This window comes from Dromaius novaehollandiae, chromosome 19 (genome assembly GCF_036370855.1).
Source record: "Dromaius novaehollandiae isolate bDroNov1 chromosome 19, bDroNov1.hap1, whole genome shotgun sequence".
Taxonomy (NCBI): Eukaryota; Metazoa; Chordata; class Aves; order Casuariiformes; family Dromaiidae; genus Dromaius; species Dromaius novaehollandiae.
In genome coordinates, this window is record NC_088116.1 from 6035969 (window position 1) to 6048730 (window position 12762).

At 65.5% G+C, this 12762-nt stretch overlaps 1 protein-coding gene across 2 annotated transcripts; it reads right to left on the bottom strand.

Moving 5' to 3' along the window:
* Positions 1–5115: 5115 nt before the first annotated feature.
* On the bottom strand, positions 5116–10971 carry TRAF4 (TNF receptor associated factor 4). Of its 2 annotated transcripts, none has more exons than XM_064523271.1 (7): positions 10719–10971; positions 8399–8450; positions 8167–8271; positions 7932–8093; positions 7165–7326; positions 6933–7088; positions 5116–6182 (listed from the first exon to the last, which is right to left on the bottom strand). In XM_064523271.1, exons 1-7 carry the CDS (start codon positions 10859–10861, stop codon positions 5550–5552), a joined length of 1413 nt encoding a protein of 470 aa, XP_064379341.1. In that variant the 5' UTR covers positions 10862–10971; the 3' UTR covers positions 5116–5549. The 2 variants fall into 2 exon arrangements, with proteins under 2 accessions (XP_064379341.1, XP_064379342.1); XM_064523272.1 differs by lacking the exon at positions 10719–10971 and adding an exon at positions 10351–10610.
* Between the last annotated feature and the right edge of the window lie 1791 nt (positions 10972–12762).

The following is a 12762-nucleotide window of genomic DNA, read 5'->3' on the forward strand; positions in this document are numbered from 1 at the left end:
CTAAAGCCCTCTGATGACGAACTAATACCTATCATACGATTTCCAGTGTTCCCCTGACACTAAGACACATACTTGGTTCCCGCATGCTTTTCCAGCAATTTGGGCTAAAATGGGCAACTTCAAGGGGGCAGAGTTGCATTTCCACCATAGATGCTGCCACATCCCTCTTCCCGAATACAGAAATACTGTGTGTGAAGCAGCTGCGCTGTCCGCTTTGGGAAGGCAGAGGTTTAGGGGCTTCATCCCCTTTGAATTTGTACTGTTGGAACTACTTCAGTATCTGGTTTCCCAATATGTCCCAAATAGGATCCTTTCCGCAAATCCCTTTCAGGAAACTTTTACATCATCTTTGTAGTTAGTTAGTCCTGTTTATCAGAGGTGAGAGCTGGTGCAATAATTAGCCAGCGGGGACCTCACTGTGAGCAGTTGCTATCACCACTGAGAAGTTAACTACAAATAACTAACTAAACTACAGCCCTGTGCTGGCCTGGCACATGGCAGAATAAGATTCAACCTTTTCAAACTTCTCCTTTAGCTCCAAAAATGCTTTTCTTCCCATGATTTAATAGCTAGATTTGGTGTTTTCCTTTTACTCTGCGCTTTGTTCACCTTATCCTGGTAGCTGGTGGGAGGATGTTAACATTGATTTTGATCCAAGATAGGCAATGCATTAATTAAGATGTTCTGAATAGAAAAATAGTGACATACTGTCTCTTGATTGAGGCAGTTTATAAAGGAACAGCTGCTAAAGGAGTAGCGCTCGCAGTCTCCTAGGATCACGGGCTGTGACGGGCTTTGCGCCGTGCACTCGGCATCATTAAAGCAGCACTTTGTTATGGGTCAGCTGAACGTGCCCTCTGCCGAGACCGTTTCTCAGCTGGGTGTGTAACCTCTGTGGGCTCAAAGGATGTTATGAAACCCAGAAAAGCTTAAGGGATACTTAAGCTTAAAAAATTCTGCTTGATGTGTGGGTCCTAAAGGGTCACGCGGAGGCAGATGAAGCAAAAGGAAGTTGCACTTTCAAAGATTACGTTCTCACATTGAAATCTCAGCTTTGAGCTATCTTAACAAATAAACCCCCTGGACCAGAAAGCACAGCAGTGCCTGGCTAGAAACAGGGCAGCAGTTTGCAGCCACGCTGCAAACCCTTCCCGGCTGCGGGGAAGGAGAGTCTGGGAGCAGCGCGGAGGCAGGAGGTGGCACTGGGGCAAGGCTGATCTTATTTGCTTGCTCTCTGGCACTGATTTGGCACCCAGCGGCTCCCCTGCGTGCTGGAGCCCTGGCCTGGGGGTCCTGCGAGAGCAGCCGGGCTCCGTGAGCCCCTTGATGCCCCCGCGCCAGCAACCCAGCCCGGGGCAGAGGGGCTTCAGCGGCACTCGAGGAGCTCGCGGCAGAGCACCTCCAGCCGCGGCCGTATTTCAGACGCTCTTCCAATGCTAGACAAGGCCAACTTGTAATAAAATTACTGGAGTATTTTATCTAATTAGTTTAAGTTAATTTCAAGGCAATTGGGTACAAACCGTTAATTCAGCTGGGAGGCCTGCTATCCTAAGAGAAGCACTAAAATGGAAGTGGTGAAATCGCACCAAGATTTAATTGGTCCCACCGTAAAAGCCTCTCCTTCGCTGCCCTCTTACTGCAATCCCATGTCCCTTGAAAGGAAAAGGCCTGGGGGAGAGGGGGCACACGTCCAGGTTTTTAATAAAGACTGTTAATAGCAATTTTGTCATGGATTTTTATCCTTTATAAAATGTTAATGTCCGTTTTGGACATCTTGAGTGAGAGGCACCGGTAGTCCGTGCAAATACTGGCAGTGGGAACTGCAGCTCTGTCCCAGTGCTGCGGACAGGAATGCAAAGGAAACCTCCCAGGGCCGCCCGCCGTTTCAACATGGGCTTTGCCTTCAACAACTTGGAAGCTGAGAGCATTTTTCCAAATTTTTCCCTGTCCACATCCCGAAGGCTTTCTGGGCTTTGAAAAGGGGTAGATATTTATTTAAGTACATCTCCAATGCGACCGCAGCCTTAAACGAGCCACTGCACACCCTGACCAGCCCCTCGCAGCCGGGGCTACGGGCTTGCTCACTCCATACGTTGCTAAATAACCCTTCACTCTCCTGCTAGAGCATCTTGTGAAATACCCGGCCGGTGTCAAAGCCGTGGGGGATCGGTGGGTCTCAGAGAAAGCTGGTCCAACACGATAGGGCAGATTCCAGGCCTTATAATAAATCTTTGCACCAACAAGTTTCCGGGAAGTTTATTTTTAAACTTGATATTTGAGTCTAAATTTAGTATCAAATTGATTTTTTTTTCTCCCTGTCCTCCACGAATATTAAGAGCATCTCCACCTCCTGCCTCTCAGCACACGTCTCCTCGCAGGGGCTTTGCTACCCAATTTTTGAAGCAATCTATGCAAACACATAAGGTTAAGAGGTGCTCAAAGAGTCGTTTGACATTTAGAGCCGTGCGCTGCAGCAGCCGCGCACAGAGTTTCTCCGATTGCAAAGTACCTGGGTAAATTGCGGCGTCTTGCCGTGCTAATCGCCGCGATTTCGTGGCTGGCTGGTGCTGAAGTGGCAGTGTTGGGAGATGCTCGAGCGCGGGGCCGAGGGGCAGCACGCGCGTGGCTGGGTGAGCAGGGCCCGCGGCGGGGCAGGGCTGCAGCTGATGCCGCGCGGCTGCCCGCCGCACCGGCGTTTGCTTGGCTCCTCTGCTCCCCAGCAGCATGGCCTCCCACCTTGGATTTTCTTCTTTTTTATTTATTTATTTATTTTTTAATGTAACCGGAGTGCGAGAGCTGCTTTCTCCACACCGCCATAATTCCTTGCTCACCAGCATCCCTGCGCAGGCCAGGTCCGTCTTTTAACCATGCAAACTGCAGGCGGCCTTGCAGGCTAAGCCCCGGCGGGGGGATCCCCTGCACCAACGGTGCTCGGCACTGCTGCACATTCAGGGGGCCGCGACGCTCGGACGAGCACGAGCTGCCTGGCAAACCTGCCTTGCAAGGAGGCTGCTCCCTGCAGACGCGGCCGTGCTGCGCCGAGGCCGTCTGTCATGCCGGGCCAGGGCACCTGCATGTATGTGCACAAGCAACAGGCCCAAAACATTACCACCACCACCCCCCCAATATATATATATTTTTATATATTTTTTAAATATATATATATATTTAAATACATATTTTATATTTATATTTAAGTATATATTATATATTTAAATACATATTTTACATTTTATGTATATAAATATATGTTATATGTTTAAATGCATATTGTGTGTGTGTGTGTGTGTGTGTGTGTGTGTGGAGGGAGCTTGGCGGCTCCGCTTGAGTCTCAGCATTGTGGCTACAAAGAGAGAGCGATTTACCAAAGCGCCCTTCACCTGGATGGACAGACACACACACACACACACACACACACACACACACACACACACACACACACACACACACACATTCGGCTTACATATACATATACACATATATACATATACGTATATACGTCTATACACATATATACTATACATACATACATACATACATACACACACACACACACACACACACACACACACACACACACACACATATATATACACATACATACATACATATATATACATATATATATATATACATATATATATATACACACACACACACAAAAAGTTTGGCAACATCCTTGCATGCACTTCTGGCCTTGCAGTGCCAGCCCAGCCCTGGCCCTGGGCTCAGAGGAGGGGTTCAACCCCTCGGAAATACTCGGCCGCTGACCAAGGCCCAAGGCTGCGCTTTACCCGTGTGCAGCGCTTGGGTGAAGGAGCTTTGCACCCATGGGGCTCTGCACTCGTGTGTGTGTGTGTGTGTGTGTGTGTGTGTGTGTGTGTGTGTGTGTGTGTGTGTGTGTGTGTGTGTGTGTGTGTGTGTGTGTGTCCGTCCAGGTGAAGTGTGTGTGTGTGTGTGTGTGTGTGTGTGTGTGTGTGTGTGTGTGTGTCCGTCCAGGTGAAGTGTGTGTGTGTGTGTGTGTGTGTGTGTGTGTGTGTGTGTGTGTGTGTGTGTGTGTGTGTGTGTGTGTCTGTCTGTCTGTCTGTCTGTCTGTCTGTCCGTCCGTCCGTCCGTCCGTCCACGTGAAGGGCGCTTTGGTGACTCGCTCTCTCTTCGCAGCCGCGTTGCTGAGACTCGAGCGGAGCCGCCAAGCTCCCTCCTGTGGCTGCTGGGCCTTTCCCGAGCGCGGGGCCCCTCCCCGCCGGGCGGCCCTCGCCCGCGGTGGCGCCTGGGCGGCTGCACGGTGTCACGCGTGGCCGTGTCGCTTCGGCTTTTCAAATTGGGGGGGCCCGAGCCTCCGAGCCGCCCCCCCGCCCCGGAGCACCCGCCCCCCGCCCCGGGCCGCGGCGCCCTGCAGTCCCGCCCACGGCCGCGCGGCGGCGCCCTGGCTCCACGGCGGGGCGGGCGCGGCAGCAGCGCCGGGGGGGGGGGGGGGGGGGCACCAGTACGGGGCTGGCACGGGCACCAGTACGGGGATGGCACGGGCACCAGTATAGGACTGGCACGGGCACCAGTACGGCAATGGCACTGCCACCAGTTTAGGACTGGCATGGGCACCAGCATAGGACTGGCACTGGCACCAGTACAGGGCTGGCACGGGCACCAGTATGGGGATGGCACAGGCACCAGTATAGGACTGACATGGGCACCAATATGGGGATGGCACTGGCACCAGTACAGGGCTGGCACAGGCACCAGCACGGAGCTGACATAGGCACCGATACAGGACCGGTGCGGGCAGCAGCGTGGGATGCCATGGACACCAGTACGGGGCTAGCACTGGCACCAGTATTAGACTGACGAGGGCACCAGCACGGCGCTGGCTCTGGCACCAGGATGGGGGCTGGCACTGGGAGCTGGCACCAGCCTGCAGCTGGCACCGGGCACCAGTACGGAGCTGACACCACCCCCGCTCGGCCCACCCCCCCCGCCCCCCCGCAATGCCAGCCCAGCCGCCACAGCTGATCGCGGCACACGGGGCAGCACTAATGTGGGGGGCCCAATCCAGCCCCGTGCCCCCCCGGCGGTCCCGTCCCCCCCGGCCCGGAGGCGAAGGAGTCCAGGCGGCGGTAATAAATACGAGAGGAGTTTATTGAAAAAGAGGCAGGAGGGGGGGGCCGCAGGGGTCCCCGCGCCGGGACAATAAATAACAACCGTGCTCCCGGGAGGCACCAGGGTACAAAATATGGCTGTGGGCGGCGGGGCCCGGCGGGGGGGCCGGGGCCGCCAGGCATCGCGGCGAGGGGCGTGGGGGGGCCCAGCCCCCCTGGCACCCCGGCACCTGAGAAGGGGCTGCCACCACGGGGTCTCGCCCCGGGGCCAGGCAGTGGGGGGGGGGGGGGCCAGCCCCCGGGGAGGGGATGGGGGGGGCCCAGGAGTGCCCCCACCTTCCTGAGAGCTGCCAGCCACGGCGGCGTCCCCGGCCCCCGGGAGCCCCGCGGGCGCCGCGCCGGGCAGGGGCTCAGCACCATGTGGGTCCCCCCCGCGGGAGCCCCCCGCCCGTCCTCTCAGGCGAGGATCTTCTGGGGGATCTCCACGGAGGCTTTGATGAAGATGGCGTTGTCCCGCACGTAGTTGCGCTTCTTGATGTCCTCGTGGGAGATGAACTTGGGGTAGCCGAAGCCCAGGGTGCTCTCGTCCAGGGAGCCGCGCGAGGCGCCCGGCTTCTGGAAGTTCTTCCAGTTGGGGTCGGGGTGGAAGGTCTCGGTGATGTGCTGGGGCTTGGAGAGCGACGGGTCGCTCTGGTCCAGCAGCGAGAAGGTGACGCGGTAGGAGAAGGGCCACTCCAGCAGGTTGTCGTACTCGCCCGGCAGCACGCGGATGTAGACGGAGAGGTGGCTGCTCTCGCCGCTCCCGTTGCCGTTGAGGAAGGCCGAGACCTGGAGCTTGTAGCCGTACTTGTGGGTGTAGAACGGGGGGCTGAAGAACTCGTAGTTGCTGCGGGCTTTGGCCTCCTGCAGCTTGCGGGCGTAGTCGGCGATCTTCCAGACCAGCGTCCCGTCGCTGCTCACCGACAGCTCCTCCACGTCGCGCCGCAGCTCCAGGATCTCCTGCCGCTGCCGGCTCACCAGGGCGCACACCATGCCCAGGTGCGCCTTGGTGCTCTCCTCCAGGTGCCGGCCCATGGCCAGCTTGGGGCACTGCGGGAGCAGCGGCAGCGTGAGCCGCGGGCACGGCCCCGTGGGACGGCATGGGGACACTGGGGTGGGATGGGGACATCATGGGCACGCCGGGGTGGGATGGCGTGGGGACACTGGGGTGGGACGGGACGGGATGGGGACATCATGGGCGCACCAGGGCGGGATGGTGTGGAGACACTGTGGGGATACCAGGGCGGGATGGGATGGGATGGGGACGTCATGGGCACACCAGGGCGGGATGGCGTGGGGACACTGTGGGGATACCGGGGCGGGATGGCATGGGGACACCCTGGGGACCCCAGGGTGTTTGGGGGAGCCAAGGTGGGATGGCGTGGGGCTGCTGTGGGGACACCAGGGTGGGACAGGACAGGAAGGGGATACTATGGGACCCCATGGGAGCATGGGGATGCCATGGGGACGCCATGGGGACATGGGGATTTGAATAAGGACATGGGAGATGGCACGGGGACACTGTGGAGATGCAGGGACACAGGAGTGGGGTAGGAGAGGATGGGGACACCATGGGGCCATGAGCACACTGTGGTGGCGTGGCACAGGGACAGCCGGTTGGGACGGCAGGGGGATGCCAGGGAAGCAAAGTGCCACAGGGGTGAGACAGGACAGGACAAGGACTGCACAGGCCACAGGGAAGGGGCACGATGACGCAGCGCTGGGCCAGGAGAGGCATGGGGACGCCTGGGCATGCCACGGGGGGTGGCACAAGGGTGCCGGGGAGGGGGCCGCGCTCACCCGGTGCTTGCAGCCGGCCTCCTTGAAGGGGCACAGCAGCAGGGCAGTGTTGCAGCTCTCCTTGAGGTGGGTGGGCACGTCCTCCCGGGCGATGCTGGCCGTCCCGCACTGGTTGGGGCAGGGCACGGGGTACCGGGGACACTGGTACTGGTGGTTCTGGGGGCAGAGGGCGGCCGTCAGCGGGGCGGCGGGGGGCCACGAGCCCGCGCGGCGGCCCCGGGCCGCGTCCCACCTGGATGGTGTCGAAGACGAACTCCTTGGCGCAGTAGGCGCAGGGCTGGGTGCGCTTGGGGCACTCGGCCAGGGCGTGCTGGGGCAGCAGGCGCCGCATCATGCGCGCCCCGCACTTGTTCTCGCAGTACACGCTCTCCTGGGGACACGTGCCCTGGTGGCCCTGGGGACCCCAGCAGCGGCGTCACCCTCTGGCTGGCCGCCCGCCCCGGTGGGGCAGCGCCTGCCAGGGACGGGGCCCCGCGGTGCCCCCCACGGCCACGCTGTGCCCCCACGGTGCCCCTGCCAGGCTGTGACCCCATGGCCACGCTGCGTCCCCCACAGTGTCCCTTGCAAGGCTGTGACCCCATGGCCATGCTGTGTGCCCCATGGTGCCCCCCCACAGCCAGGCCGTGTCCCCCACTGCCATGCTATGTGCCCCACGGTGCCACCCCAACCAGGTTGTGCCCCCAAGGCCATGCTGTGTCCCCCATAGCATCCCTTGCAAGGGTGTCCCCCCCACGGCCATGCTGTGTGCCCCACGGTGCCCCTGCCAGGCTGTGACCCCATGGCCATGCCTTAGCCCCCATGACCCCCCCCAGCCACACTGTGTCCCCCATGGCCATGCTGTGTCCCCCACCATGTCCCCTACCGCGCTGTGTCCTGTATGGCCACGCCGTGTCCCCCATGGGCAGCCCGTGACCCCATGGTGCCCCCCGTGGTGTCCCCCCAGGCTGTGCCCCCCGGTGTCTGCAGGCAGGCAGCGGCCCCCCCCCCCCGGGCGCCCACCTCAAAGGCCTCGCCGGTGAAGTCGCTGGCGCAGAACTCGCACTTGACCCTGCGCTTGGGGCAGCCGTGCTGCAGGTGCTCGGGCAGGTCGCGGCGGCTCAGCTTGGCGCTGCACCGGTTGGGGCAGGGCACCACGTTGAAGCCGCAGGTGCCGAGGTGGGCCTGGGGGCGCGGGGCCGGGTGAGCGGGGCCGCGGGGCAGCCCTGGCCCCCCCCGGCCCCCCCCCGGGCGGTACCTGCAGGTGCTTGATGAGGCCGCTCCAGCGGCAGCCCTCCTCGCTGTGGATGCAGCGGATGGGCAGGCTCAGCACCTGCGCCTCCAGCTCCGGGTCCGGGTAGATCTGCGGAGGCGAACGAGGCTCCGTCGTGGGTTTCTGCCCGCCAGAGCCGCGGCACAAGGGGCTGCGGTGCGGCCGTGCCAGCCCGCGGGGCCGTGCCAGCCCCCCACATCCCCCGGGCTCCGCTCACCTTGGCGTAGTCCAGGGGCAGCTGGTCCTCGGGGCACTTGAAGACGCCTTCGCTGCAGGAGAGCGGAGCGGGGATCAAAGCGGGGCCGGCGCGGCGCCGCGGCCGGCGGGGAGAAGCAGCCCTAATCCCGGCTGCGGCCTCTCCATCTGTCTGAGCCGGGAAATGCCCCCGCCAGACACCCCCCCCCCGCGGTCCCCCAGGTCTCGCCACTCCCCGGGGCTTCACCGGCCGCCGGCGCGGCACCATCTGGACCCCCCCCGGGGTGCCCCGGCCCCCCCGGCTTAGCGCAGCGCGCGGGCACGGGCTGGGCGAGCTGCCGGCGGGAGCAGCCAGCGCTCGGCGACCAGGTGCCGCGGGGCGAAGCTGCGAGGCGCCGGATGCCGCAGCTGCGAGCCAGATGTGCGGCCCGGATGCGCGGCCCGGGGGCTCCCGCTCGCCAGGAAACGGCCCCGGCAGCCCTCACGGCGAGCCGGTGGCAGCGGGGGCAGCCCCGGGCCCCGCCGGAGGGTGTCCCGGGCCCCGCGGTGCCCCGCCAGGCTCACCGTGCCCCCCAGGCCACACGTGCCTGGTGCCACCGGGCCGGCACGTGCATCTCCTGCAGCCCCGGCTGCACCCTGGGACGAGGGGCTCGGCGGCCCCCGGCCGGGGTACGTGGAGAGCCCAGGCTTCGGCACCCCTGGGACGGCCCTGGATGGGGATGCAAGGTCGCCCTGCCCTGCCCGGCGCAGCCCGCATGGCCCCCCCGCCGAATCGCTCCTCTTGCCCTTGGCCGACGCCGGCTCGGCCCTGAGCGGGGCTGCGGGGCGGCAGCGCGGAGGCAGCCGGGCCCCAATGGCAGGGCGACGTCCCCCACAGCCACCGCGTCCCTGCCCAAGCGCTGGGCGGCCCGAGGAAGCCCCCCGGGGTGAGCGGGGCCAGGAGCCCCCGCCGCCCCTGCAGTATGGCCCACCCAGACCCAGCCCCGCCACCTCGCCGCAGCTGTCCCCCGCCACCACCCCCCACCCTGCGCTCCCCCCGGGGCGGCCGTTTGCAGGCGGGCGCTTCTGCGGGGCCCGACCCCGAGACGGACCGCCGAGTCGGAGCAGGGCGGGGGTCCGGCGCCTAATCCCCGGCGAAGCCTGCCCCATTCCTCACGCTCGGCCGGGCAGGGAATGCGCTGAGGCAGCGCTCGGAGGGTCCCGGCGACGGCCTTGCCGCCGACCTTCGCGGCGGCCGGGGCGCAGGCGGGTCACGGGCCGGGGGGCTCCGGCCGCCCCCCACACCGAGCGGCCCGCGGGGCTGCGCAGCTCTGCCCGCGACGCTCCCAACCTGCTCCTGCGCCAGCCCGGACGCACGGCGAGAGCGAGGGGACCCCGGCGTCCGGCTGCCCCAGGGCAGCGCCGAGCCGCCCGGGAGCGGATGCGGGAGCAGGCGGCGGCGGCGCGGCCTGGCACGGGCCCCGGGAACGCCCGGTTTCGCAGAAACCGGCCTCCGGCGGCGGTGCCCAAGGTCCCCCCAGCCCGTGCAAAGGTCGCGGCGGCGGGGCGAGGCCGAGCCCCGCGCCAGCAGCGGAAACCGGAGCCCGGGGCGCCGCTTCGCACCGCCGCCGCGTGCCCAGCCCGCGGCAAAGGGAGGCCCCGGGCGAGAGGAGCCTCGCGTGGCCGTGGCCGTGGCCCGGTGCCCGGCCGGGGACCCGCCGCGGGGAAGCACCTCCCCGGGTCCTGCCATGGGGCAGGATGGCCAAAACCACCCCCGAGCGCGGGCCCCGGGCAGGCCCCGGCACCGCGGGGGGACCCCGGGGCGAGGGCAGGGCGATGCCCACGGCCGCGCCAGCCGCCGGCAGCCCCGGGCCCCTCGCCCTCGCCCTCGCCCTCGCCCCGGGGTGCCCGGCGGTGCCGCGCCGGGGGGGCCCCGCTCGGGCGCAGCGCCCCCCCGGCAGCTTCCGTCCCGCCAGGGAGGGGTTGAGCCCAAACCTCCGCAAGTGCCCGAAACTCAGCGCTCCGCGCTTCATCAGTCCCCTCCTCTTCCTCCTCGCCGCGCCGAGGGGCCACGGGTCGCTGCACCCCGCGGGGAGGCTGTCACGGGCCGCGGAGCGCCGCCCGCCCGCCCGCGCCCCGCCGCCCCGGCTGCCCCGGCTGCCCCGGCCCCGGGGTCCCGGGGGTGCGCGGGGGCGGCCAGCTGCACCGCGGCGGCCGGCGAGGCCTCGGCCCCCCCCGGCCCCCCCCCGCCGCGGCGGCTCGGGGTGCGGCGGAGCGCGGCTCGGGGAGGCGGCGGGGCGCCGCGTGACGTCGCGGCGGGGGCGGGTGACGTCACGGCGGCCCCCGGTGACGTCGGCGCTCACCTGAGGAACTCCTGGAGGCAGGTGTCGCAGAAGCGGTGGCCGCAGGTGGAGACGCGCACGGGCTCCCGCATGGGCTTCCCGCAGAGCGGGCACAGCACCCGCGGCCGCGGCCGCTCCAGCAGCTTGTAGTCGTAGCCCGGCATGGTGCGGCCCCGCTCCGCTCCCCTCCGCTCCCCTCCGCGCCCGGCTCCGGCTGCGGCTGCGGCTGCGGCTCCTCCGCGCCCGGCGGCTCCGGCTCCTCCGCGCCCGGCTCCGCCCGGGGGCCGGACGGGGCGGCCCCGCGCGGCGGGCGGCACCGGCGGGGCGGTGGCACCGTCCTGGCGCCGCCCCGCTCCGGGGTCGGGCCCCGCCGCCGGCCCGGCTGCGCCCCGCCCTCCCGCCGCCGGGCCCCGCCGCCCCCGGCACGGCCACCCCCGGGGTCCGGGCAGCGCTGCACCGGGCACGGCCACCCCCGGGGTCGGGGCCCCCGGCCCGGCTGCGACCCGCAGACCCCTCCACCTGGCCGCAGCCTGCTCCCGGCAGCCCCGGGGGTCTCAGGGAGGCCGAGCAGCGCCCAGAATCAGCCCTTGCTGGGGGGCGAGGGCAGGCGCTGTCCTCGCTGCCTCCGTGCCCCCGCACGCAGCCCCGGGCCCTGGCTGTGTCACGCAGCGGGTCAGGACAACCCAGGTTTGGCCCAGGCCCCGCAGTGCTGCGTGATCTGTCCTCGCGGGGATGGCGCCCACGCGTACGTGCTGCTGCCGCAGAGCGCGACCCATGTCCGTGGCAGGGCCTGGGCTGGGCGATGGAGGAGCGGCTTCGTCGATCGCCCCTGTGCAACAAACAGCAGCCCTCTGGCCCACGGTTCCTCACCCCCGACAAGGGCTTGGAGGGAGGATAAAAGAAAACCTGTCTGGCTCCAGCCCCCACTTCACTCTTTCAAAAATCAGAGCAGCATATGGGCGTATTTGCCCCTTTCCCTGGAGATGGATGGGAGCAGATGACGGGCTGCGCGCATGTGTTAGTGCCACCAACGCGTGCTCCAGCCGGCTCCCCGTTAAGGGAGGCAGTTGCCGCAGACCCGAACGGTAGCGGTTTTCAATTAGCAAATGGCAGAGGCGAGCGATTCCTGGGGGACACGCTGCGCGAGGCGGCCCCCATCGCTTGTCGCTCCAGGAGCTCGCGTTTCTCTTCTCCCCGAGAGGTTCTGCTTAAAATAAGATCCTCCAGCAGCCTGCCGGGAGGAGGCAGGCAGCCTGCCCGCCCTCGCCGCGATAGCAGCCAGGAAACGGAGGGGTGACGGGTTTGGGGGTCACCCCGCGGGCCAGCGCCGGGCCTGCAGCCGGGTCCTGCGAGCTGCAGCGGAGCTTTAGCTCCCGGGCACCCAGGCAGCGGCACGTCGAGCGCGAACAGGCGCCGCGGCTCGCGCTGACACCACAGCCACCAGGGTCTTTTCCAAGGGACACATCTGGCTGGCAGCCCGCTCCAGCAGCAGAGAGCAGCGAGCTAAACTTTAACTAGCTCCCAGCGAGCCTGGAAATGCAACGTGCAAAAATATGACCGTGGGGGAGCGTGGAGAGCGCGGTGGGGAAGGGCTGGGCACCCCGGGCATTTCCCAGCTTGGCAGCTGCCTGCCAGTAGTGTGGCAGTCCCGGGGAGGGGGGGTTGCAGCCTGGGGGTGCAGTTCTCCCGGGCCCTGTTTGCACGTGGCCATAAAGCCCCCGGGACGGGACCCAAAGGAAGCCCTAGGTCTGTCTGGTGCTGCCACTAAGTCACAGCACGCCCCGGAGCCAGGCACGTGTCACGCGAGCAAGCGAACAGAAGAAACGCAGCCAGCCACTATCCCGGACACCCGTCCAAGCAGCCTAGGACCTGGCCCAGCCTGAAAACCAGCCCTGGACACAGCTCCGAGACTGGGTGAAGGCCACCAGGACAGGCCCCCAGCTCCGTCTGTCAGCGTCCCTGAGGCCAACGGGGCTCCCCATCCCTCCCCGCAAAAGGCGTATGACACACCACTCCCGCAAGCTTTTTAGCCTCCGCGTCTCTGACAACAGGCGTTAAACAGAGC

Coding starts and splice junctions, on each gene's coding strand:
- TRAF4 (XM_064523271.1), bottom strand. CDS start 10,861: ATGCCGGGCTACGACTACAAGCTGCTGGAGCGGCCGCGGCCGCGGGTG. Junction 8,272..8,398: donor TGCCCCTGGACTACGCCAAG/GTGAGCGGAGCC, acceptor TCGCCTCCGCAG/ATCTACCCGGACCCGGAGCT. Junction 6,183..6,932: donor AGGCCGGCTGCAAGCACCGG/GTGAGCGCGGCC, acceptor CTGCTCCCGCAG/TGCCCCAAGCTGGCCATGGG.